A 26,703-nucleotide genomic window follows, 5' to 3' on the forward strand; every position below is an offset into this window, starting at 1 on the left:
GCAGTTCTAGAGCAGGTGCAGAGACGAGCAACAAAATTGATACGTGGGATGGAAGGTCTCACTTACCAAGAAAGGTTAGATAAACTGGGTTTATTTAGTCTAGAGAAAAGACGCCTTAGAGGAGATCTAATTAACATGTATAAATACATCAGAGGGCAATATAATAGCTTGGCGGATGAGCTTTTTGTCCCTAGGCCTTCTCAAAGGACTAGAGGACATGATCTGCGCATGGAGGAAAAACGTTTTAGCCATTTATTTAGGAAAGGGTTCTTTACAGTAAGAGTGATTAAGATGTGGAATGCATTGCCACAGGAAGTCGTTATGGCAAACTCTATACCTGCATTTAAAGGGGGCTTAGATGCTTTCCTTGCGTTGAATGACATCCATGGCTACAATTACTAGGTAATGCCAATGATGTTGATCCAGGGATTTTATCTGATTGCCATCTGGAGTCGGGAAGGAATTTTTACCTTGTAAGGGTTTTTTCGCCTTCCTCTGGATCAACACGGATATGTGAGGGAGCAGGCTGGAGTTGTACTTTGTACTGGTTGAACTCGATGGACGTATGTCTTTTTTCAACCAAAGTAACTATGTAACTATGTAACTATGATGTTTACAATGATGTTGCTCAGTCTCCGGGCTTTTTGCCCCAATCCAAAGCTTTTGTGGATCCTTTGATAGGCAGAATTATTTTCTATATTAAAGGAGTAAGAAAGTCTATGCATGTACCTGACCCCAACCCGTATGAAAGCTACTTAGATACAGGGTTATTTGAGCCCCCATTTGCTTCCTGGGATATTGGGGCCTTGCTGGAGGAATTTGATTTTGATTGGAAAGCCTTTTGCGATTTTTACATCGCAAAAAGCGAAGAGGTCTTGAATTATTGTCTCGATTCTATGTACCTTTTGATTGATTCCGATGAATGTGACGAGGGTGATGTGGATCTGGTGATTTGTATGTGGCAGACGATTTTAGATGAGTTGCACACACACCAGTCAATTGATTCCAATAAAGGGACATCGGTGTCGGATGATTGTTCCTGCCTTTCTGGGGTAAAGCATGTGAGTTTTGACTTTGTGCGATCTGAAATGAATGGGAGTACCACTGTGCTTGATTCCTGTGCGAATCCTGAAAGATTCTCTCCTGACTGTGTGCAGTTTGAATCTATGCGATCTGATGCCTGTTTCTCGGATGTTCCTGCCGATTGTGAGCGGCATGAATGTGCCAGTTTTCTCAAGGATGTGTGGGATCCCTTGTCATTTAGAAACAGGCCTTTAAGATCTTCCATCTGTGATCCTGCTATGGGGAAAATTCCTAAAATATGCAGCATCAAAAGTAAAATTAATATGTCTAATAAAGTTTTTCCTGATGTTGTCGCTATTTCTACTGCAAATGCGTCTTTGTCTCACCCTGTTCACACCTGTAAGGGCCCGTTGCCTGGTGACAGTTTCTCCAGTGTTTCTGTCCTGAACGCCTTACAGTCTGCCCCGCAAATCGTGGAGGTTTGCGCTATGGAAGCGTCAGTTTCACAACCTAAAGCGATTTTTGATTCGCAAGTTTTGCGTTCTGACTCCTCGGATTTGACATTGTTAGCCGAATCTAAGAGTGAGACAGCGCTTCGGTTTTGCGAATCTGATGCTGAAGCTTCTTTGCTTTGCCCAGAGAAGTTTTCTCTGAATCTGCCCTGTACCATGAATGAAAACATGATCTCCACTCACACTGACATTTGTGAGTCCCTTTTTTGTTCTGAGGAAAATGCTGATTCTGCACCCTGTACTCTGGATGAGTTAAGATGGCCTTGTTTAGAGTCTCCTGCAGTGTCCCTAGAGGCTTGTCTAGGTATTGCCACTATACTCACCTGTTTTTCTGCAGTTTTGGAGTTGCAAGCTAGTTTGACTGCTACGCAGAATTCTGGGTGCAGCGAGATTAAAGTTAGGGAGTCAGTGTGTGTTCCAGTAAATATTCCTGTACGTTCCGCTCATGATGATGAAATTCGGTCTCAGTTTATGGTGGAACCTTCCCTGGGACATCTGCCCTGTCCACAAAATAAAGTTCCAGTTTTGCCCTGTAACATGGATAGTTCAGAATCCTTCTTAGAAAACTTGGAAAATGATGTTCCTGAGGTCTTGTCTGATGTTCTGGAGGTCTCCGAGTTCCTCCCAAAGGGTGCAGAACTTGTAGGAGATGTCTCCTGCCCCCCAAGTCCTTCTGAGGTGTTGCCCACTTCAGTAGGCATTGCTGTTGTGCTGACTACCTTTGCAGCTCTGGTGGAGCTTCACTCATATGTAGTCAATGATGATATTACAGTCACAGAAAATTCTGAATTTAAGTCCGAGTCTTCTTTTGAAAGACCAGTACCTGTGACCTCCACTCATGATGATTTTCTGCCCGGTACTGGTTTTGGTCTTGTCGTGTCGGACTCTGAGGTTGGCAGTTCCCCGACATGTTCTGAGGTTTCTCCTGTGCTGGTGTACCCCAATGTGCTCTGTGACCCAGAAAGCCCAAGTGTGCCTCGGTTACCAGCATGCTCAGATGCTTCCTCGGTGGAGACATGCTCTGATATGGCCTGCCTGCTTGCATGCCCAGAAGTGGTCCCTGAAAGTCCTGATCTTGATGGGTGTCCTCGTAATTCTGAATCCAGAATAGTCATTGGTTCCATAGGAGGGCTTGATAGTTCTCCATGTGAGCCTGGTGATTGTTCTGCCCTCTTGGGATCTCTGAGGAGCTTCAAAAGGTTCTGGGAGATTCCGGGAGAAATTTTGCTTGGTACCCTGGATAAGATCAACAGTGGCTTTTGTGTTGTAAGGGACACTTCGAACAGGTATTGTGGCAGGTTTGGTATTTTCGGACGCTCCCTGGAAGGTGGTGGGTATTGTCTGGAGGGTGTTGATGGCTTCTTCTCTGGTGTTCACAGTCCTGATGGGTGTTATACTGAGACTGGTAGTACTGATGGGCATGTTTCGGTGGCGTTTGCTTCCGATGAGGTCGGTTTTGGCTGGACTGACTCTGGAATTGGGCCTTGTCGGGCTGTCCTGACCTTCATGAGTCTTCAGTTAGAGTATTTTGCAAATATCAGGTTAGAGGCTCGTCTGGAATCCGACCCTAGAGGGGGGGGGTACTGTGAAGATCCGCTTGGCTGCCTGCGCAGGCAGGCAGCCTTTTGACCACTGTTCAGGTCTGCATTCTGCAGGTCTCTGGAAGAGAGACTTTTTGTCAGTATTGCAGCTTGCTGCTGAGGAGTTTGCATACACTCGTTATGCAAATCCCCTACCTGCTTCCTTTGATGACTGGCAATATAAAGAGCTATGTTTCCCAGAGTCCTTTGCTGGTCATAAGGGTTAGTTCCTGTGAAACACTCTTGGAGTGTCAGCCTTGCTCTTTGTTTGAAGATTAGCCTAGAGTAATTCCTGGGACTGCACTAGGCAGGTTCCCTAGTGCAGTTAGGATTGCATATCTGTTTTGTTTATCTGTTGCGATTGTCCTGTCCCAGCGGTGGTCGACAGGAAGTCGTTCTGATCTTTGTTCTTGGAGTATAGCTGGAGCAGTGGTTGCTACCAGCTGTCTCATCTGATCTGTCTTGCCAGGATCGCACTCGCCTTGCGCTAGTGCTGTGGATCCGTCTGATCTCCATCTCTCTTTCTATACTTGGATCGCACTCGCCTTGCACTAGTGCTGTGGATCCTTCTGGTCTGCTACTCTCTTGCTGTACTTGGATCGCACTCGCCTTGCGCTAGTGCTGTGGATCCTTCTGTTGTGTCTTCCTGGATCGCGCTAGCCTCTTGCGCTAGTGCTGTGGATCCTATCTCTCGCTTATTCCGATTTTCGTGTATCTGTCTTGTCCGCTACGAACGCTTGCTGGAGGCTTGGTGAGGTAACCGTTAAGCAAGCGCTCGCGTCCTCTGTTTCATGTTTGTCTGTCGGTGGTTAGTTAGGCGTGCTTTTCTCTGTTGTGCTTATCATGCGGAGACCGCGCATAAACGCGTGCACTGTTGCGAATGAGTGCGGGGTTCGCGTTTAGCTAGCTTTTTTTTATTTTCCTTATCTTCTCATTGTATGATTTGCTGTGCCTTTGCTACTCTCGTGCTCTGCCTTGCTGTAGCCTTGTGTCACCTCTGGCAATCGCCTCTCTCGCGATTGCATTCCTACTTCATATCTGCTGTTGTGTATGCACCGTCGCGGGTTGGCGACTAGTTTGGTGCACACACATACAATCTGTCCCTTTGCTCAATCTTATTCAGGGCTATCTTGCCCTGCGTTTCTTCCCTTCGTGCAATTCCTGTCTGGCATGTGTGGTAGGGCAGAGGAGCTGTTCCTCTGCACTCCATAGCTCCACCTGCCGACAGGAATTTCCCTCTACAGGTGCATTGCACCTTTTGCTGGGTTCCCGCAAATTATAAGTTTGTGGAGGATTTCCGCAGTGTCAGCGCACGTCTTGTGCGCTGATCACGGAGAGAATTCCACAATCGTTACAGTATGACCAGCCAAACCGAAATTCCCAGTGTAGAGGGAATTTCCGATTTGTACGATTTGGTCGAGTATGGGTCCTGTGTCTTTAAGAGCTTTAAAAGGCTAAACTCAGAGACTAAAGCGGAATTTCTCTCTGAATGTGTGAGGTTTTGCCTGAATCCCACCTTTCAGATTACTAATCCGTCTACGTCGGCTCTTCAGTTTGCCTATGTGCTCTTAAAAGGCAATTTGTTCACCTGGGCGTACAATGTGTTGAAAGACAATTCTTGGAATGATAATCTGTATCAATTTCTTACATTGATCTTCTCTCACTGGTTTAAGCTGCCTTGCTTACCACCTGCTCTGTTTGGGTCTATAGCTGTTAATGAGTCAGCTGATCTATCCCTTCCAGGCAAAACCATTCAGTGTGATAATCAGTTCAATGTTTCTCTTGCCACTTCAGGTTCTAAACAGCAGACTTGCAAAGTTGCTAAAAAGAGAAAAACTAAAAATCGCAAGCATCTGAATAAAACACTCCCTATTGATGTTTACAATGATGTTGCTCAGTCTCCGGGTTTTTTGCCCCAATCCAAAGCTTTTGTGGATCCTTTGATAGGCAGAATTATTTTCTGTATTAAAGGAGTAAGAAAGTCTATGCATGTACCTGACCCCAACCCGTATGAAAGCTACTTAGATACAGGGTTATTTGAGCCCCCATTTGCTTCCTGGGATATTGGGGCCTTGCTGGAGGAATTTGATTTTGATTGGAAAGCCTTTTGCGATTTTTACATCGCAAAAAGCGAAGAGGTCTTGAATTATTGTCTCGATTCTGTGTACCTTTTGATTGATTCCGATGAATGTGACGAGGGTGTTGTGGATCTGGTGATTTGTATGTGGCAGACGATTTTAGATGAGTTGCACACACACCAGTCAATTGATTCCAATAAAGGGACATCGGTGTCGGATGATTGTTCCTGCCTTTCTGGGGTAAAGCATGTGAGTTTTGACTTTGTGCGATCTGAAATGAATGGGAGTACCACTGTGCTTGATTCCTGTGCGAATCCTGAAAGATTCTCTCCTGACTGTGTGCAGTTTGAATCTATGCGATCTGATGCCTGTTTCTCGGATGTTCCTGCCGATTGTGAGCGGCATGAATGTGCCAGTTTTCTCAAGGATGTGTGGGATCCCTTGTCATTTAGAAACAGGCCTTTAAGATCTTCCATCTGTGATCCTGCTATGGGGAAAATTCCTAAAATATGCAGCATCAAAAGTAAAATTAATATGTCTAATAAAGTTTTTCCTGATGTTGTCGCTATTTCTACTGCAAATGCGTCTTTGTCTCACCCTGTTCACACCTGTAAGGGCCCGTTGCCTGGTGACAGTTTCTCCAGTGTTTCTGTCCTGAACGCCTTACAGTCTGCCCCGCAAATCGTGGAGGTTTGCGCTATGGAAGCGTCAGTTTCACAACCTAAAGCGATTTTTGATTCGCAAGTTTTGCGTTCTGACTCCTCGGATTTGACATTGTTAGCCGAATCTAAGAGTGAGACAGCGCTTCGGTTTTGCGAATCTGATGCTGAAGCTTCTTTGCTTTGCCCAGAGAAGTTTTCTCTGAATCTGCCCTGTACCATGAATGAAAACATGATCTCCACTCACACTGACATTTGTGAGTCCCTTTTTTGTTCTGAGGAAAATGCTGATTCTGCACCCTGTACTCTGGATGAGTTAAGATGGCCTTGTTTAGAGTCTCCTGCAGTGTCCCTAGAGGCTTGTCTAGGTATTGCCACTATACTCACCTGTTTTTCTGCAGTTTTGGAGTTGCAAGCTAGTTTGACTGCTACGCAGAATTCTGGGTGCAGCGAGATTAAAGTTAGGGAGTCAGTGTGTGTTCCAGTAAATATTCCTGTACGTTCCGCTCATGATGATGAAATTCGGTCTCAGTTTATGGTGGAACCTTCCCTGGGACATCTGCCCTGTCCACAAAATAAAGTTCCAGTTTTGCCCTGTAACATGGATAGTTCAGAATCCTTCTTAGAAAACTTGGAAAATGATGTTCCTGAGGTCTTGTCTGATGTTCTGGAGGTCTCCGAGTTCCTCCCAAAGGGTGCAGAACTTGTAGGAGATGTCTCCTGCCCCCCAAGTCCTTCTGAGGTGTTGCCCACTTCAGTAGGCATTGCTGTTGTGCTGACTACCTTTGCAGCTCTGGTGGAGCTTCACTCATATGTAGTCAATGATGATATTACAGTCACAGAAAATTCTGAATTTAAGTCCGAGTCTTCTTTTGAAAGACCAGTACCTGTGACCTCCACTCATGATGATTTTCTGCCCGGTACTGGTTTTGGTCTTGTCGTGTCGGACTCTGAGGTTGGCAGTTCCCCGACATGTTCTGAGGTTTCTCCTGTGCTGGTGTACCCCAATGTGCTCTGTGACCCAGAAAGCCCAAGTGTGCCTCGGTTACCAGCATGCTCAGATGCTTCCTCGGTGGAGACATGTTCGGATTTAGCCTGCCTGCTTGCATGCCCAGAAGTGGTCCCTGAAAGTCCTGATCTTGATGGGTGTCCTCGTAATTCTGAATCCAGAATAGTCATTGGTTCCATAGGAGGGCTTTATAGTTCTCCATGTGAGCCTGGTGATTGTTCTGCCCTCTTGGGATCTCTGAGGAGCTTCAAAAGGTTCTGGGAGATTCCGGGAGAAATTTTGCTTGGTACCCTGGATAAGATCAACAGTGGCTTTTGTGTTGTAAGGGACACTTCGAACAGGTATTGTGGCAGGTTTGGTATTTTCGGACGCTCCCTGGAAGGTGGTGGGTATTGTCTGGAGGGTGTCGATGGCTTCTTCTCTGGTGTTCACAGTCCTGATGGGTGTTATACTGAGACTGGTAGTACTGATGGGCATGTTTCGGTGGCGTTTGCTTCCGATAAGGTCGGTTTTGGCTGGACTGACTCTGGAATTGGGCCTTGTCGGGCTGTCCTGACCTTCATGAGTCTTCAGTTAGAGTCTTTTGCAAATATCAGGTTAGAGGCTCGTCTGAAATCCGACCCTAGAGGGGGGGGGGGGGTACTGTGAAGATCCGCTTGGCTGCCTGCGCAGGCAGGCAGCCTTTTGACCACTGTTCAGGTCTGCATTCTGCAGGTCTCTGGAAGAGAGACTTTTTGTCAGTATTGCAGCTTGCTGCTGAGGAGTTTGCATACACTCGTTATGCAAATCCCCTACCTGCTTCCTTTGATGACTGGCAATATAAAGAGCTATGTTTCCCAGAGTCCTTTGCTGGTCATAAGGGTTAGTTCCTGTGAAACACTCTTGGAGTGTCAGCCTTGCTCTTTGTTTGAAGATTAGCCTAGAGTAATTCCTGGGACTGCACTAGACAGGTTCCCTAGTGCAGTTAGGATTGCATATCTGTTTTGTTTGTCTGTTGCGATTGTCCTGTCCCAGCGGTGGTCGACAGGAATTCGTTCTGATCTTTGTTCTTGGAGCATAGCTGGAGCAGTGGTTGCTACCAGCTGTCTCATCTGATCTGTCTTGCCAGGATCGCACTCGCCTTGCGCTAGTGCTGTGGATCCGTCTGATCTCCATCTCTCTTTCTATACTTGGATCGCACTCGCCTTGCACTAGTGCTGTGGATCCTTCTGGTCTGCTACTCTCTTGCTGTACTTGGATCGCACTCGCCTTGCGCTAGTGCTGTGGATCCTTCTGTTCTGTCTTCCTGGATCGCGCTAGCCTCTTGCGCTAGTGCTGTGGATCCTATCTCTCGCTTACTCCGATTTTCGTGTATCTGTCTTGTCCGCTACGAACGCTTGCTGGAGGCTTGGTGAGGTAACCGTTAAGCAAGCGCTCGCGTCCTCTGTTTCATGTTTGTCTGTCGGTGGTTAGTTAGGCGTGCTTTTCTCTGTTGTGCTTATCATGCGGAGACCGCGCATAAACGCGTGCACTGTTGCGAATGAGTGCGGTGTTCGCGTTTAGCTAGCGGTTTTTTATTTTCCTTATCTTCTCATTGTATGATTTGCTGTGCCTTTGCTACTCTCGTGCTCTGCCTTGCTGTAGCCTTGTGTCACCTCTGGCAATCGCCTCTCTCGCGATTGCATTCCTACTTCATATCTGCTGTTGTGTATGCACCGTCGCGGGTTGGCGACTAGTTTGGTGCACACACATACAATCTATCCCTTTGCTCAATCTCATTCAGGGCTATCTTGCCCTGCGTTTCTTCCCTTCGTGCAATTCCTGTCTGGCATGTGTGGTAGGGCAGAGGAGCTGTTCCTCTGCACTCCATAGCTCCACCTGCCGACAGGAATTTCCCTCTACAGGTGCATTGCACCTTTTGCTGGGTTCCCGCAAATTATACGTTTGTGGAGGATTTCCGCAGTGTCAGCGCACGTCTTGTGCGCTGATCACGGAGAGAATTCCACAATCGTTACAGTATGACCAGCCAAACCGAAATTCCCAGTGTAGAGGGAATTTCCGATTTGTACGATTTGGTCGAGTATGGGTCCTGTGTCTTTAAGAGCTTTAAAAGGCTAAACTCAGAGACTAAAGCGGAATTTCTCTCTGAATGTGTGAGGTTTTGCCTGAATCCCACCTTTCAGATTACTAATCCATCTACGTCGGCTCTTCAGTTTGCCTATGTGCTCTTAAAAGGCGATTTGTTCACCTGGGCGTACAATGTGTTGAAAGACAATTCTTGGAATGATAATCTGTATCAATTTCTTACATTGATCTTCTCTCGCTGGTTTAAGCTGCCTTGCTTACCACCTGCTCTGTTTGGGTCTATAGCTGTTAATGAGTCAGCTGATCTATCCCTTCCAGGCAAAACCATTCAGTGTGATAATCAGTTCAATGTTTCTCTTGCCACTTCAGGTTCTAAACAGCAGACTTGCAAAGTTGCTAAAAAGAGAAAAACTAAAAATCGCAAGCATCTGAATAAAACACTCCCTATTGATGTTTACAATGATGTTGCTCAGTCTCCGGGTTTTTTGCCCCAATCCAAAGCTTTTGTGGATCCTTTGATAGGCAGAATTATTTTCTATATTAAAGGAGTAAGAAAGTCTATGCATGTACCTGACCCCAACCCGTATGAAAGCTACTTAGATACAGGGTTATTTGAGCCCCCATTTGCTTCCTGGGATATTGGGGCCTTGCTGGAGGAATTTGATTTTGATTGGAAAGCCTTTTGCGATTTTTACATCGCAAAAAGCGAAGAGGTCTTGAATTATTGTCTCGATTCTATGTACCTTTTGATTGATTCCGATGAATGTGACGAGGGTGATGTGGATCTGGTGATTTGTATGTGGCAGACGATTTTAGATGAGTTGCACACACACCAGTCAATTGATTCCAATAAAGGGACATCGGTGTCGGATGATTGTTCCTGCCTTTCTGGGGTAAAGCATGTGAGTTTTGACTTTGTGCGATCTGAAATGAATGGGAGTACCACTGTGCTTGATTCCTGTGCGAATCCTGAAAGATTCTCTCCTGACTGTGTGCAGTTTGAATCTATGCGATCTGATGCCTGTTTCTCGGATGTTCCTGCCGATTGTGAGCGGCATGAATGTGCCAGTTTTCTCAAGGATGTGTGGGATCCCTTGTCATTTAGAAACAGGCCTTTAAGATCTTCCATCTGTGATCCTGCTATGGGGAAAATTCCTAAAATATGCAGCATCAAAAGTAAAATTAATATGTCTAATAAAGTTTTTCCTGATGTTGTCGCTATTTCTACTGCAAATGCGTCTTTGTCTCACCCTGTTCACACCTGTAAGGGCCCGTTGCCTGGTGACAGTTTCTCCAGTGTTTCTGTCCTGAACGCCTTACAGTCTGCCCCGCAAATCGTGGAGGTTTGCGCTATGGAAGCGTCAGTTTCACAACCTAAAGCGATTTTTGATTCGCAAGTTTTGCGTTCTGACTCCTCGGATTTGACATTGTTAGCCGAATCTAAGAGTGAGACAGCGCTTCGGTTTTGCGAATCTGATGCTGAAGCTTCTTTGCTTTGCCCAGAGAAGTTTTCTCTGAATCTGCCCTGTACCATGAATGAAAACATGATCTCCACTCACACTGACATTTGTGAGTCCCTTTTTTGTTCTGAGGAAAATGCTGATTCTGCACCCTGTACTCTGGATGAGTTAAGATGGCCTTGTTTAGAGTCTCCTGCAGTGTCCCTAGAGGCTCGTCTAGGTATTGCCACTATACTCACCTGTTTTTCTGCAGTTTTGGAGTTGCAAGCTAGTTTGACTGCTACGCAGAATTCTGGGTGCAGCGAGATTAAAGTTAGGGAGTCAGTGTGTGTTCCAGTAAATATTCCTGTACGTTCCGCTCATGATGATGAAATTCGGTCTCAGTTTATGGTGGAACCTTCCCTGGGACATCTGCCCTGTCCACAAAATAAAGTTCCAGTTTTGCCCTGTAACATGGATAGTTCAGAATCCTTCTTAGAAAACTTGGAAAATGATGTTCCTGAGGTCTTGTCTGATGTTCTGGAGGTCTCCGAGTTCCTCCCAAAGGGTGCAGAACTTGTAGGAGATGTCTCCTGCCCCCCAAGTCCTTCTGAGGTGTTGCCCACTTCAGTAGGCATTGCTGTTGTGCTGACTACCTTTGCAGCTCTGGTGGAGCTTCACTCATATGTAGTCAATGATGATATTACAGTCACAGAAAATTCTGAATTTAAGTCCGAGTCTTCTTTTGAAAGACCAGTACCTGTGACCTCCACTCATGATGATTTTCTGCCCGGTACTGGTTTTGGTCTTGTCGTGTCGGACTCTGAGGTTGGCAGTTCCCCGACATGTTCTGAGGTTTCTCCTGTGCTGGTGTACCCCAATGTGCTCTGTGACCCAGAAAGCCCAAGTGTGCCTCGGTTACCAGCATGCTCAGATGCTTCCTCGGTGGAGACATGCTCTGATATGGCCTGCCTGCTTGCATGCCCAGAAGTGGTCCCTGAAAGTCCTGATCTTGATGGGTGTCCTCGTAATTCTGAATCCAAAATAGTCATTGGTTCCATAGGAGGGCTTGATAGTTCTCCATGTGAGCCTGGTGATTGTTCTGCCCTCTTGGGATCTCTGAGGAGCTTCAAAAGGTTCTGGGAGATTCCGGGAGAAATTTTGCTTGGTACCCTGGATAAGATCAACAGTGGCTTTTGTGTTGTAAGGGACACTTCGAACAGGTATTGTGGCAGGTTTGGTATTTTCGGACGCTCCCTGGAAGGTGGTGGGTATTGTCTGGAGGGTGTTGATGGCTTCTTCTCTGGTGTTCACAGTCCTGATGGGTGTTATACTGAGACTGGTAGTACTGATGGGCATGTTTCGGTGGCGTTTGCTTCCGATGAGGTCGGTTTTGGCTGGACTGACTCTGGAATTGGGCCTTGTCGGGCTGTCCTGACCTTCATGAGTCTTCAGTTAGAGTATTTTGCAAATATCAGGTTAGAGGCTCGTCTGGAATCCGACCCTAGAGGGGGGGGGGGGGTACTGTGAAGATCCGCTTGGCTGCCTGCGCAGGCAGGCAGCCTTTTGACCACTGTTCAGGTCTGCATTCTGCAGGTCTCTGGAAGAGAGACTTTTTGTCAGTATTGCAGCTTGCTGCTGAGGAGTTTGCATACACTCGTTATGCAAATCCCCTACCTGCTTCCTTTGATGACTGGCAATATAAAGAGCTATGTTTCCCAGAGTCCTTTGCTGGTCATAAGGGTTAGTTCCTGTGAAACACTCTTGGAGTGTCAGCCTTGCTCTTTGTTTGAAGATTAGCCTAGAGTAATTCCTGGGACTGCACTAGGCAGGTTCCCTAGTGCAGTTAGGATTGCATATCTGTTTTGTTTATCTGTTGCGATTGTCCTGTCCCAGCGGTGGTCGACAGGAAGTCGTTCTGATCTTTGTTCTTGGAGTATAGCTGGAGCAGTGGTTGCTACCAGCTGTCTCATCTGATCTGTCTTGCCAGGATCGCACTCGCCTTGCGCTAGTGCTGTGGATCCGTCTGATCTCCATCTCTCTTTCTATACTTGGATCGCACTCGCCTTGCACTAGTGCTGTGGATCCTTCTGGTCTGCTACTCTCTTGCTGTACTTGGATCGCACTCGCCTTGCGCTAGTGCTGTGGATCCTTCTGTTGTGTCTTCCTGGATCGCGCTAGCCTCTTGCGCTAGTGCTGTGGATCCTATCTCTCGCTTATTCCGATTTTCGTGTATCTGTCTTGTCCGCTACGAACGCTTGCTGGAGGCTTGGTGAGGTAACCGTTAAGCAAGCGCTCGCGTCCTCTGTTTCATGTTTGTCTGTCGGTGGTTAGTTAGGCGTGCTTTTCTCTGTTGTGCTTATCATGCGGAGACCGCGCATAAACGCGTGCACTGTTGCGAATGAGTGCGGGGTTCGCGTTTAGCTAGCTTTTTTTTATTTTCCTTATCTTCTCATTGTATGATTTGCTGTGCCTTTGCTACTCTCGTGCTCTGCCTTGCTGTAGCCTTGTGTCACCTCTGGCAATCGCCTCTCTCGCGATTGCATTCCTACTTCATATCTGCTGTTGTGTATGCACCGTCGCGGGTTGGCGACTAGTTTGGTGCACACACATACAATCTGTCCCTTTGCTCAATCTTATTCAGGGCTATCTTGCCCTGCGTTTCTTCCCTTCGTGCAATTCCTGTCTGGCATGTGTGGTAGGGCAGAGGAGCTGTTCCTCTGCACTCCATAGCTCCACCTGCCGACAGGAATTTCCCTCTACAGGTGCATTGCACCTTTTGCTGGGTTCCCGCAAATTATAAGTTTGTGGAGGATTTCCGCAGTGTCAGCGCACGTCTTGTGCGCTGATCACGGAGAGAATTCCACAATCGTTACAGTATGACCAGCCAAACCGAAATTCCCAGTGTAGAGGGAATTTCCGATTTGTACGATTTGGTCGAGTATGGGTCCTGTGTCTTTAAGAGCTTTAAAAGGCTAAACTCAGAGACTAAAGCGGAATTTCTCTCTGAATGTGTGAGGTTTTGCCTGAATCCCACCTTTCAGATTACTAATCCGTCTACGTCGGCTCTTCAGTTTGCCTATGTGCTCTTAAAAGGCAATTTGTTCACCTGGGCGTACAATGTGTTGAAAGACAATTCTTGGAATGATAATCTGTATCAATTTCTTACATTGATCTTCTCTCACTGGTTTAAGCTGCCTTGCTTACCACCTGCTCTGTTTGGGTCTATAGCTGTTAATGAGTCAGCTGATCTATCCCTTCCAGGCAAAACCATTCAGTGTGATAATCAGTTGAATGTTTCTCTTGCCACTTCAGGTTCTAAACAGCAGACTTGCAAAGTTGCTAAAAAGAGAAAAACTAAAAATCGCAAGCATCTGAATAAAACACTCCCTATTGATGTTTACAATGATGTTGCTCAGTCTCCGGGTTTTTTGCCCCAATCCAAAGCTTTTGTGGATCCTTTGATAGGCAGAATTATTTTCTGTATTAAAGGAGTAAGAAAGTCTATGCATGTACCTGACCCCAACCCGTATGAAAGCTACTTAGATACAGGGTTATTTGAGCCCCCATTTGCTTCCTGGGATATTGGGGCCTTGCTGGAGGAATTTGATTTTGATTGGAAAGCCTTTTGCGATTTTTACATCGCAAAAAGCGAAGAGGTCTTGAATTATTGTCTCGATTCTATGTACCTTTTGATTGATTCCGATGAATGTGACGAGGGTGTTGTGGATCTGGTGATTTGTATGTGGCAGACGATTTTAGATGAGTTGCACACACACCAGTCAATTGATTCCAATAAAGGGACATCGGTGTCGGATGATTGTTCCTGCCTTTCTGGGGTAAAGCATGTGAGTTTTGACTTTGTGCGATCTGAAATGAATGGGAGTACCACTGTGTTTGATTCCTGTGCGAATCCTGAAAGATTCTCTCCTGACTGTGTGCAGTTTGAATCTATGCGATCTGATGCCTGTTTCTCGGATGTTCCTGCCGATTGTGAGCGGCATGAATGTGCCAGTTTTCTCAAGGATGTGTGGGATCCCTTGTCATTTAGAAACAGGCCTTTAAGATCTTCCATCTGTGATCCTGCTATGGGGAAAATTCCTAAAATATGCAGCATCAAAAGTAAAATTAATATGTCTAATAAAGTTTTTCCTGATGTTGTCGCTATTTCTACTGCAAATGCGTCTTTGTCTCACCCTGTTCACACCTGTAAGGGCCCGTTGCCTGGTGACAGTTTCTCCAGTGTTTCTGTCCTGAACGCCTTACAGTCTGCCCCGCAAATCGTGGAGGTTTGCGCTATGGAAGCGTCAGTTTCACAACCTAAAGCGATTTTTGATTCGCAAGTTTTGCGTTCTGACTCCTCGGATTTGACATTGTTAGCCGAATCTAAGAGTGAGACAGCGCTTCGGTTTTGCGAATCTGATGCTGAAGCTTCTTTGCTTTGCCCAGAGAAGTTTTCTCTGAATCTGCCCTGTACCATGAATGAAAACATGATCTCCACTCACACTGACATTTGTGAGTCCCTTTTTTGTTCTGAGGAAAATGCTGATTCTGCACCCTGTACTCTGGATGAGTTAAGATGGCCTTGTTTAGAGTCTCCTGCAGTGTCCCTAGAGGCTCGTCTAGGTATTGCCACTATACTCACCTGTTTTTCTGCAGTTTTGGAGTTGCAAGCTAGTTTGACTGCTACGCAGAATTCTGGGTGCAGCGAGATTAAAGTTAGGGAGTCAGTGTGTGTTCCAGTAAATATTCCTGTACGTTCCGCTCATGATGATGAAATTCGGTCTCAGTTTATGGTGGAATCTTCCCTGGGACATCTGCCCTGTCCACAAAATAAAGTTCCAGTTTTGCCCTGTAACATGGATAGTTCAGAATCCTTCTTAGAAAACTTGGAAAATGATGTTCCTGAGGTCTTGTCTGATGTTCTGGAGGTCTCCGAGTTCCGAGCTCCTCTGCCCTACCACACATGCAGAACTTGTAGGAGATGTCTCCTGCCCCCCAAGTCCTTCTGAGGTGTTGCCCACTTCAGTAGGCATTGCTGTTGTGCTGACTACCTTTGCAGCTCTGGTGGAGCTTCACTCATATGTAGTCAATGATGATATTACAGTCACAGAAAATTCTGAATTTAAGTCCGAGTCTTCTTTTGAAAGACCAGTACCTGTGACCTCCACTCATGATGATTTTCTGCCCGGTACTGGTTTTGGTCTTGTCGTGTCGGACTCTGAGGTTGGCAGTTCCCCGACATGTTCTGAGGTTTCTCCTGTGCTGGTGTACCCCAATGTGCTCTGTGACCCAGAAAGCCCAAGTGTGCCTCGGTTACCAGCATGCTCAGATGCTTCCTCGGTGGAGACATGTTCGGATTTAGCCTGCCTGCTTGCATGCCCAGAAGTGGTCCCTGAAAGTCCTGATCTTGATGGGTGTCCTCGTAATTCTGAATCCAGAATAGTCATTGGTTCCATAGGAGGGCTTTATAGTTCTCCATGTGAGCCTGGTGATTGTTCTGCCCTCTTGGGATCTCTGAGGAGCTTCAAAAGGTTCTGGGAGATTCCGGGAGAAATTTTGCTTGGTACCCTGGATAAGATCAACAGTGGCTTTTGTGTTGTAAGGGACACTTCGAACAGGTATTGTGGCAGGTTTGGTATTTTCGGACGCTCCCTGGAAGGTGGTGGGTATTGTCTGGAGGGTGTCGATGGCTTCTTCTCTGGTGTTCACAGTCCTGATGGGTGTTATACTGAGACTGGTAGTACTGATGGGCATGTTTCGGTGGCGTTTGCTTCCGATAAGGTCGGTTTTGGCTGGACTGACTCTGGAATTGGGCCTTGTCGGGCTGTCCTGACCTTCATGAGTCTTCAGTTAGAGTCTTTTGCAAATATCAGGTTAGAGGCTCGTCTGAAATCCGACCCTAGAGGGGGGGGGGGTACTGTGAAGATCCGCTTGGCTGCCTGCGCAGGCAGGCAGCCTTTTGACCACTGTTCAGGTCTGCATTCTGCAGGTCTCTGGAAGAGAGACTTTTTGTCAGTATTGCAGCTTGCTGCTGAGGAGTTTGCATACACTCGTTATGCAAATCCCCTACCTGCTTCCTTTGATGACTGGCAATATAAAGAGCTATGTTTCCCAGAGTCCTTTGCTGGTCATAAGGGTTAGTTCCTGTGAAACACTCTTGGAGTGTCAGCCTTGCTCTTTGTTTGAAGATTAGCCTAGAGTAATTCCTGGGACTGCACTAGGCAGGTTCCCTAGTGCAGTTAGGATTGCATATCTGTTTTGTTTGTCTGTTGCGATTGTCCTGTCCTAGCGGTGGTCAACAGGAAGTCGTTCTGATCTTTGTTCTTGGAGTATAGCTGGAGCAGCGGTTGCTACCAGCTGTCTCATCTGATCTGTCTTGCCAGGATCGCACTCGCCTTGCGCTAGTGCTGTGGATCCGTCTGATCTCCATCTCTCTTTCTATACTTGGATCGCACTCGCCTTGCACTAGTGCTGTGGATCCTTCTGGTCTGCTACTCTCTTGCTGTACTTGGATCGCACTCGCCTTGCGCTAGTGCTGTGGATCCTTCTTTTCTGTCTTCCTGGATCGCGCTAGCCTCTTGCGCTAGTGCTGTGGATCCTATCTCTCGCTTATTCCGGTTTTCGTGTATCTGTCTTGTCCGCTACGAACGCTTGCTGGAGGCTCGGTGAGGTAACCGTTAAGCAAGCGCTCGTGTCCTCTGTTTCATGTTTGTCTGTCGGTGGTTAGTTAGGCATGCTTGTCTCTGTTGTGCTTAACACGCGGAGACCGCGCATAAACACGTGCACTGTTGCGAATGAGTGCGGTGTTCGCGTTTAGCTAGCATTTGTTATTTTCCTTATCTTCTCATTGTATGATTTGCTGTGCCTTTGCTACTCTCGTGCTCTGCCTTGCTGTAGCCTTGTGTCACCTCTGGCAATCGCCTCTCTCGCGATTGCATTCCTACTTCATATCTGCTGTTGTGTATGCACCGTCGCGGGTTGGCGACTAGTTTGGTGCACACACATACAATCTATCCCTTTGCTCAATCTCATTCAGGGCTATCTTGCCCTGCGTTTCTTCCCTTCGTGCAATTCCTGTCTGGCGTGTGTGGTAGGGCAGAGGAGCTGTTCCTCTGCACTCCATAGCTCCACCTGCCGACAGGAATTTCCCTCTACAGGTGCATTGCACCTTTTGCTGGGTTCCCTCAAATTACACGCTTGTGGAGGATTTCCGCAGTGTCAGCGCACGTCTTGTGCGCTGATCACGGAGAGAATTCCACAATCGTTACAGCTTCCAATAGGATGGCTATTGCTGCAGACATGGTTTCCAGAGTCCACGGGGGAGATGTGTTTCTCCCTATATCAGATTCCATGTCTTTGTTCATCCCTGAATGCCCAAGGCCTGTTGAGTAGACCCCAGGGAATTGGGAGATAGTCCATCACATTTTGTCAAGAAAATAGCAGATGTTTGGATTGATTGATTTATAGTCTCCAAACTGATTATGAGATGTTCAGAGAGAATATCATTTAGTTAATAAAACCACCAGTAAAAGGTAGCCTATCATCATCCCCTTCTATGCTTGTTTTATGGTGTAATAATAGCAATCTTTAGAAGCTTTGTTTGCTGTTTCTGTTAATCTTATTGTATCTTGACTTTCATGTTCTGCTGCTGCTCTTCTGATGTCACTAATATGATAATAGTTCAACAGCAGTCTAATAATATCCACTCTCCTCAATATAATGGCAGCTAATAAAACTACTATCTCTCTTATGCAAGCCTTTTGCTGTTTTCAGACTATTAATAACTGCAAATAAAATGATAGCAGTAAATAATGTCAGTTCACATTCTGGGAAGACAATAAGAGAAGACAAGTTTGTGGCTTGTAGCAGTGAAATTACTAGAGCCATGGTAGGAGAAAGCCAATGCTTTTTGTCCTGCTGTAAAGAGAGCATGTGGAAGGAACCACTCTGCGACCGCCTAACGCAGGGTTGCGGCCACAAAATGGCTCACCAGGACCGCCTAAGGCAGAATTGCGTTATCTCCCGAGATTAGCAGGGAACAAGCGCTCACTCAGAGCCCGTTCCTTGCAGAGGAACACAGAAGGCCGCCTTGATCAGCCTGCTAGCCCACGATTGCAGGCCGCAGTCTGTTACAAAGAAAAAAAGCTGCTTATTAACATCATGAACTGCGCTGCTATCTTCTGCCGTACTGTATGGGGGACAGCTCTGTCACTGAGCTGTCCCCTCGAGTGGCGGGGAAAGAGACGATGTCCATGAGAGGCGATCTACTGTGATTGGCTGTCTGAAGGAGCGAAGGAGGGTGAGAAAAACAAAAAATGTTAATTAAATATATTTACGGTAAAATTAATTTAAAAAAAAGAAATGTTGCAGCAGCAATCAAATGCCACCAACAGAAAGCTCTGTTGGTTGCAGCAAAACGAGGGAGGATTTATTTCTGTGCTGAGTTGTATGGCCCTGCAGTGAGCTGTTAAAGCTACAGAGGCCTGAATTGTAAAAAATGGCCTGGTCACTTGGGAGGGGGGGGGGAGGGTTTGGGGGCTTAAGCTCTCTGGTGGTTAATAAAATTACTAAGGACAACACAACCATTTCCCTTTCTTTTCTTAGCTTTTGTAAGTCAGTTGCACTGACAAAATGTTATAGGTCCTGTTCTCCACATCTGATTTTTTTTTAATCCCTGACTAATTTGATGTGTCCTTTAGGGTTACCAGCTCTAGTGGTTGCTGTGTCTGTTGGGTTTACACGGACTAAAGGATATGGGACCCCTCATTAGTAAGTCTTTTTGTAACTTGCTTTTACAGAAGTGTGTTATATATTTTGATAAATGTAAAGATCCATGCCACACTAAGAGTATTTGTTTGCATTCCTTTATATGAAATACCAGTACTACCAGCATTTTTTCATGATTATGAATCCTATTTTCTAACAGTATTTATTATTTAAGGCTTCTCCAGACTTGTGATCATTGTAGAGCATGATAGATACTATGGGGTGTAGGAAATAAACTGCAGAATTATGTGTGTAATTGCTTACCACATGATGAGTACAGCAGAATGTATTGCATGTAATGTATTGCATTCGACTCTACTTGTCATCATGTGATAAAACCTAACTGTGCTTAAAGGGAACTAGAGCCGAAACTCTGGTTCAAAAAGATATATTTGACTATAGAGAGGGAAGCCTCAGGATTCTATATAGGCCTCTCCATTGTGCCCTCTTATTCAGCGCTGCCCCCTCCACATCAGGGTCGCACTACTCTCCTGTTTGGCCATGCAGTAGCTGCAGTAGCTATGTGCAGCCGTGCAGTATCTGCGCAAGCATAGACACGCATGTGCAGTAGCACGGAGCTGCTCATACACGGGTGGCATCCGGTCCACTGTGCACGTGTGGCTACTGCGTGGCCGCACTGATGAAAGAGAAGGTTTGCAGCCCTGATATGATTGGCGACAATGCCTTGTTGCCAATCTTGGGGGGCGGGGGGAATCTCAGCGAGGGGGATATCAGATCACTGAGGGAAGCCTCAGTAGGATCTTGAGTCGTCCCTCTCTTTAGGTTAATATCTCATGTTGTACCCGGTCTTCGGTTTGGGTACACATTAATGCAGTTTATTGCATATACTCTTATGGCCCTTATTCAGTTCATTTTTTCTACAGTGTTTTCTCCTTTTTTAAAACAACTTTTCAGCACTCTGCAAGCATTTTCTTGCATACTAGTGACTTAAAAGGCTTTTTATTAATAACTAAGATGTGAAAATATCGCCTGGGAGAAAACTTAGGAGAAAACATGAATTGAATAAGGGTCTAAATGTTGCTGCAGACATGGTTTGGATTTATTGTAAATATCTGCTGCTAGGTAGGTAGTAAAGTTTGCATACCTGGGCCGTGTCATATCACAGCAAGGATTACCGATTTTACAGTCGTGCAATTGAATTGAAATCTCTTGCAATTGAAAGGATCTGCGATGGGAAGAATCTGCATCCATCTTCCATGTTATTTCATAGCAATATTTACAGTTGTAGTAGCTCAAAGACATATGCATACAATAACCTGGCACAAACAAGGGTACTGTATGCAATATACACATACAACATATCATACAGCACAAATCAGTTCATTTGGATGCTGGTTGTTTTGATGCTACTATACAGCCAGATAGGGGTTCACCTTAATCATGTGGTTGCTGGTACTCAACTATTGGTTACATTGTCTTAACTGGTTTTGGCGTTTTGCTTTTAAATAGCCAATCACCATGTCCATTTTTGAGCTGATAGCCAGACCTTGGCTATATAATAGGTAATCACGAGCACCCAAATCATAAGCCCTACTGTGATGGATTTGACACCTAGGTTGAAGATGATAGAAAGTTATGGTTAGGCGTCATTTTAGGAAGTTAAGTGTTATGCTGGGTACACACTATGCGATTTTCCCCTCGATCTGTGGGATCGATCGATTATTTCCGACATGCTCGATCAGGTTTCTATCGATACAGCCATCGATTTTGCATACTTAACATGCAAAATTGACAGCTGTATCGATCGAAACCTGATCAAACATGTCGGAAATAATTAATCGATCCCGCAGATTGAGTGGGAAATCGCATCGTGTGTACCCAGCATTATGCTGGGTACACACATTGTGATTTCCCGCTCGATCCCAGTCGATCGATTATTTCCGACATATTTGATCGGGTCTCAATCGATACAGCCGTCGATTTACTTATGTTAAGTATGCAAAATCGACGGCTGTATCCATCGAAACCCGAACATGTCGGAAATAATCGATCCCGCGAAATCGCAACGTGTGTACCCAGCATAAGAGAATAGGGTTGGTGGTTACATTTATTGGCTAAGTTAGGAGGCTAAGGTTAGGGATGAGGAAGGGCTGAACATTGGGGTGAAGCTAGGAGAAGCCATCTGGAAGGAATTTGTTATCATTGGATTTTACGGTTAGTGAAGAATAGCCAAGTAACGGTGGACAAGCATGAAAAAAACTGTGGTTCACTGACTGAGTAGATGAGAATGAGCCCAAGCTGGGTCAGTAGCTGAATAACGTTTTATAAGTCAGATTTTATGCCTGTCTGAAGAGGTGAGCGGTCTCATCTGAGGACCTTGAAAAGCTCTGTTGGTGTTTGCATGCATGTAACCGCAGTTGAACAATTGCCAGTTCAATAACCTTTCTGTAACTTTTGATACAATACAGCCCAGGAGAGGGTAAAAACTACCGTGATCTAAGCTAATAGCAGGCTTTTTTTTAAATAAATATGTCATATTTGCAGGAACACTGTTGATCTTCAATAATCTTGGATGATCTCTGGCGTACATCAAAAAAGGGCGTCGGGAAAAAAGGGCGCGTGGTGTAAACGATAAGCAGTATTATCGTTTATAAAAATATTGTGTAGAATTTTGTTTACAAATAGTGTTTTAACAATTTATAAATCATAAAATAATGTGTGTGAAATCGGCAATTCTTAAAACGTTAATCTTCCCTGTTTGTAAACTAAAACTTATAATTACGTTTGTTAAAAAAACAGTAATATTTGTTGAAACATTATAATTATATATTGTTATGAATAATCTTGGTTTATCGTTTATTATTATAATAAAATGTGAAAATATTGTTTATAACAATGATATTAATATAAGTACATTCATAATAACTGTTGATTAGTATTATTATAATTGTACTAAAACTATACCTAACCCTACTCTCACACAGAACCCTCCCTGTACCTATCTCTAACCCCTAGACCCCCTGGTGGTGCCTAAACCTAAGACCCCCCTGGTGGTGCCTAGACCTAAGACCCCCCTGGGGGTGCCTAAACATAAAACCCCCCTGGTGGTGCCTAAACCTAAGACCCACTGGTGGTGCCTAAACCTACGACCCCCCTGGTGGTGCCTAAACCTAAGACCCCCCCTGGTGGTGCCTAAACCTAAGACCCCCTTGGTGGTGCCTAAACCTAAGACCCCCCTGGTGGAGCCTAAACCTAAGACCCCCCTGGTGGTGACTAAACCTAAGACCCCCCTGGTGGTGCCTAAACCTAACACCCTCCTGGTGGTGCCTAAACCTAAGACCCCCCTGGTGGTGCCTAAACCTAAGACACCCTGGTGGTGCCTAAACCTAAGACCCCCTATGGATAATAATATTTTACAAACATTAATAAACAAAGAATTTAAATAAAAAAATGTAAATCATTTTTTTGGGTGGTTAATAATGTTTTGGAAATGTTTTACAAATAGTGATTGTAAAAAATATATTGCAATTTACGTTAGGTACTGATCGCTTTATTTTGTGAATAATAATGTTTTACAAACAGTAAGGGTTAAAATGTTAAATAATGTTTTAATTAAATAGGGTAAATATGTTTAGTATTTTTATAAACGTTATTCGTCACGGGCTCATTTTGTAAAGTTAAATCATTACAAGCACAGTTATAAAACATTAAAAATCTCCGGGCGCCGTTTGTAAAACGTTAATAATCTCCGGCGCCCTTTTTTCCCTGTTCGGCGCCCATTAAATGATATTTATAATGGGAGTGAATGGGGCACCCTTTTTGTCCACTTGTCTCATGCGCCCAAATCTCCTGCTTCCGATCTCTGGTCCAGAGCTACCTCAGTAAACCAGACTCTGAAAGCCATTGAAAAAGCACATTTTATTCTGACTTAATCCTTGTTTTTTGAACTAATTGTCTGTTTGTCCTTAGCTGCTGGCTCTCTCTAGAAGGAGGGTTGCTCTATGCCTTTGTTGGACCAGCAGCTGTCATTGTTCTGGTAAGTAAACAGCGAACAAAATAGCTTAAGCGAGGTACAAAAACTTAATGACACTTAGCCAATGTGGCCGTTCCTGTCTGTTTAGATTGAGAAAATCTACCCGGATGTTCTACAGAGATCTAGTATGCCCGATCTTTAACAACAGTGATGCAAAACTGATGTTCAAACCCGTTGTTCTTCTCCTTACTGAGCCCACCAAAAGCTGCTCCATTGGGCACCACACCTCCACCCCCCACCTTAGCCTGTGGGCTAACAATGTGCCTGTAGAGCACTCATTCCTGACCTTTCACCTGAGGGATCGAGTCCCAATCCCTGCAGATGCTGGTTATTGTGCATATATAGATTTCGCCACAGCAAATTGGTAATGAAAAAAACTGTGATATAATTATTATTTTTGTGTTACTTTAATTAGATGAATTCTGTTATCTAGAGAACATGGACACTTAACTTATTTACAGTGGGATGTGAAAGTTTGGGCAACCTTGTTAATTGTCATGATTTTCCTGTATAAATTGTTGGTTGCTACGATAAACAATGTCAGTTAAATATATCATGTAGAGGACACACACAGTGATATTTGAGAAGTGAAATGAAGTTTATTGGATTTACAGAAAGTGTGCAATAATTGTTTAAACAAAATTAGGCAGGTGCATAAAGTTGGGCACCACAAAAAAATCTCTAGTTCAATCAGGTTTGATAGCTCTCTTTAACTCACACCCCAGATTTTCAATTATATTCAGGTCTGGAGAATGAGATGGCAATTTCAGAACGTTGTACTTGTTCCTCTGCATTAATGCCTTAGTGGATTTTGAGCAGTGTTTAGGCTCTTTGTCTTGTTGAAAGATCCAGCCCCAGCGCAGCTTCAGTTTTGTCACTGATTCCTGGACATTGGTCTCCAGAATATGCTGAAACTGTGTGGAATCCATGCGTCCCTCAACTTTGACAAGATTCCCAGGCCCTGCACTGGCCACACAGCCGCACAGCATGATGACCCACCACCATATCTTACTGTAGGTAGCAGATGTTTTTCTTGGAATGCTGTGTTTTTTTTCCTCCATGCATAACGCCCCTTGTTATGCCCAAATAACTCAATTTTAGTTTCATCAGTCCACAGCACCTTATTCCAAAATGAAGCTGGCTTGTCAAATATGCTTTAGCATACCTCAAGCGGCTCTGTGCTGTGGGCGGAGAAAAGGCTTCCTCTGCATCACTCTCGCATACAGCATCTCCTTGTGTAAAGTGTGCCGAATGGTTGAATGATGCACAGTGACTCCATCTGCAGCAAAATGATGTTGTAGGTCTTTGGTGCTGGTCTGTGGGTTGACTCTGAATGTCCTCACCATTCGTCGCTTCTGTTTATCCGAGATTTTTTTTGGTCTGCTACTTGGAGCCTTAATTTGAACTGAGCCTATTTCCTCAATATGTTCCTAATGGTGGAAACAGACAGCTGAAATCTCTGAGACAGCTTTCTGTATCCTTCCCCTAAACCATGATGGTGAACAATCTTTTTGTGTTCAGGTCATTTGAGAGTTGTTTTGAGACCCCCATGTTGCTACTCTTCAGAGAAAATTAAAAGAGGAGGGAACCTTACAATCGACCCCCTTAAATGCTCTTTCTCATAATTGGATTCACCTGTGTATGTAGGTCAGGGGTCACTGAGCTTACCAAGCCAATTTGAGTTCCAATAATTAGTTTTAAAGGTTTTGGAATCATTAAAATGACAACAGTGCCCACATTTATGCACCTGCCTAATTTTATTTAAACAATTATTGTGCACTTTCCAATAAACTTAATTTCACTTCTCAAATATCACTGTGTGTGTCTCCTATATGATATATTTAACTGACTTTTTTATCATAAAAACCAATGATTTATACAGGAAAATCATGACGATTAACAAGGTTGCCCAAACTTTCGCATCCCACTGTATGTAGGGCGCACTTTGCTTAGTGTTAGAAAAGAGGACAAAGAAGGAATAAGAAAAGATTTTTCCCAAAATGTAACTTCAGCAATATCCCGAGCGCAATTTCAGTTTTTGCTTAGGCTGTATACTACCCAGATACACCCCTGGTAGTAAGGCTATATGGTATACCGGTTTGGCTTACATGATCATTAAAGGAACTGTTGCAATAAGAAAAACACTTGTGTCCTCAAAGTAGCTATTCCCTGATTCAAGTTCCAATTTAGGAATTACAAGTTTGGGAGTGGCCTCTGTAACAGCCTTAATCACATTGGTGATTTGCATATAGGCAGCCTGTTTTATTGTCTTCTCATGCAGTATATTGTTTTTATTTCTATTTTCATTTCTTTTTATAATTTAGGTAAACATGCTCATTGGCATCATTGTATTTAACAAGCTGATGTCTCGGGATGGTATATCTGATAAATCCAAAAAACAGAGGGCTGGGTGAGTGCATTCCTCTCCTTATGAGCTAAGCTATCAGTATGTATTATCAATATTTTTACATCATTCCATTTGTGCTACACCAGTGCAGATTGGTGCCTGCAATGTCAGTATGCTTGTGTTTTTGGCTTGCAATTAATGTATTGCGGCTTGCAGGGCACCGAGTGCATTTTTGTATTTTTTCTGTTCTGTGGTGTTTATACACTTCCATACTTGATTTCCAAAACACTGCTTACATGCTGATTGGATTGTTTTGCCTTTAACAAAGGCCACAGGCCTTATGCTGGCTACACACTTGCAGACTGGCCTACCAGATAATTATTAGACCATGTGACTATACTAGCAGTATAGATGGCTTCTGAAGCAAATGTGAAATGAAGCTTCACTGTGTTTAAATGCTGTACAATCAGGTCCTTGAAAACTATATGTTCCTTCCATATAGCAATGTGTTATACACTGTTGACCTGACAGATATCAGACCAATTTTCCAGTGTGTAGTCTGCATTAAAAATATATGCGGCACAACAGAATGAAGCAATATTTTTTACTGCCATTTGATTAGGCGCTGAGCTGCACCCGATTATAATGACTCAGTCCCAATAGGTATATATTGTTGGTTTTGAGAGTTAGGAAAATCATGGTGGGTACACAAAAAAAGGCATGTCACCTGGTAGGGATCAGGACTGGATCCTTTGGGTGACATTGCAGGGCCGACACTGTACAGATGTGTCACTAGCCTTGAGGCTAGGGATGCGTTCTGTTGCTATGCAGGAGGGAGGTGCAGTGGGAGAGGTGAGTGGGGTGAACTATGCCAGCGATTGACCGAATAGATCTGCCAGATTGATCGCTGACCGATTTGCCCAGGGTCATGGGCTTCTTTACATACACTGGATTCTCAGAAGAGGTATGTGTATGAAGCTTACGGCATAATTTCAAGAATGCAGATTAGGGTTAGGCTTAGGTGAAATGTAAATTAGGTTAGGCTTTGGCACTTGAGGAAAAAGTTTAGATGAAAATGGGATGTCTACAAAAGTGTTTTGGTTACTGCTAGGTGCAGAAGAGAGATGTGGATAGGATAGGCACAGGGAGAGTGAGTGGGGGATTTAACCATAGGATGAGAATGGCTAGGATATCTGAATTGTGCTACTCAACCCATATCCTGCAGACAG

The 26,703-nt window shown here is 44.7% G+C and overlaps 1 protein-coding gene across 15 annotated transcripts in view; it reads left to right on the forward strand.

Moving 5' to 3' along the window:
- ADGRB2 (adhesion G protein-coupled receptor B2) overlaps positions 1–26,703 on the forward strand; it is a 751,710-nt gene that overhangs the window by 689,026 nt on the left and 35,981 nt on the right. For all 15 annotated transcript variants that reach the window (XM_068268896.1, XM_068268901.1, XM_068268898.1 and 12 more), the window contains 3 exons: positions 19,067–19,136; positions 23,064–23,130; positions 25,452–25,537. In XM_068268896.1, the coding sequence (XP_068124997.1) occupies positions 19,067–19,136; positions 23,064–23,130; positions 25,452–25,537 (223 nt within the window). The remainder of the gene's footprint in view (positions 1–19,066; positions 19,137–23,063; positions 23,131–25,451; positions 25,538–26,703) is intronic.

This window comes from Hyperolius riggenbachi, chromosome 2 (genome assembly GCF_040937935.1).
Source record: "Hyperolius riggenbachi isolate aHypRig1 chromosome 2, aHypRig1.pri, whole genome shotgun sequence".
NCBI lineage: Eukaryota > Metazoa > Chordata > Amphibia > Anura > Hyperoliidae > Hyperolius > Hyperolius riggenbachi.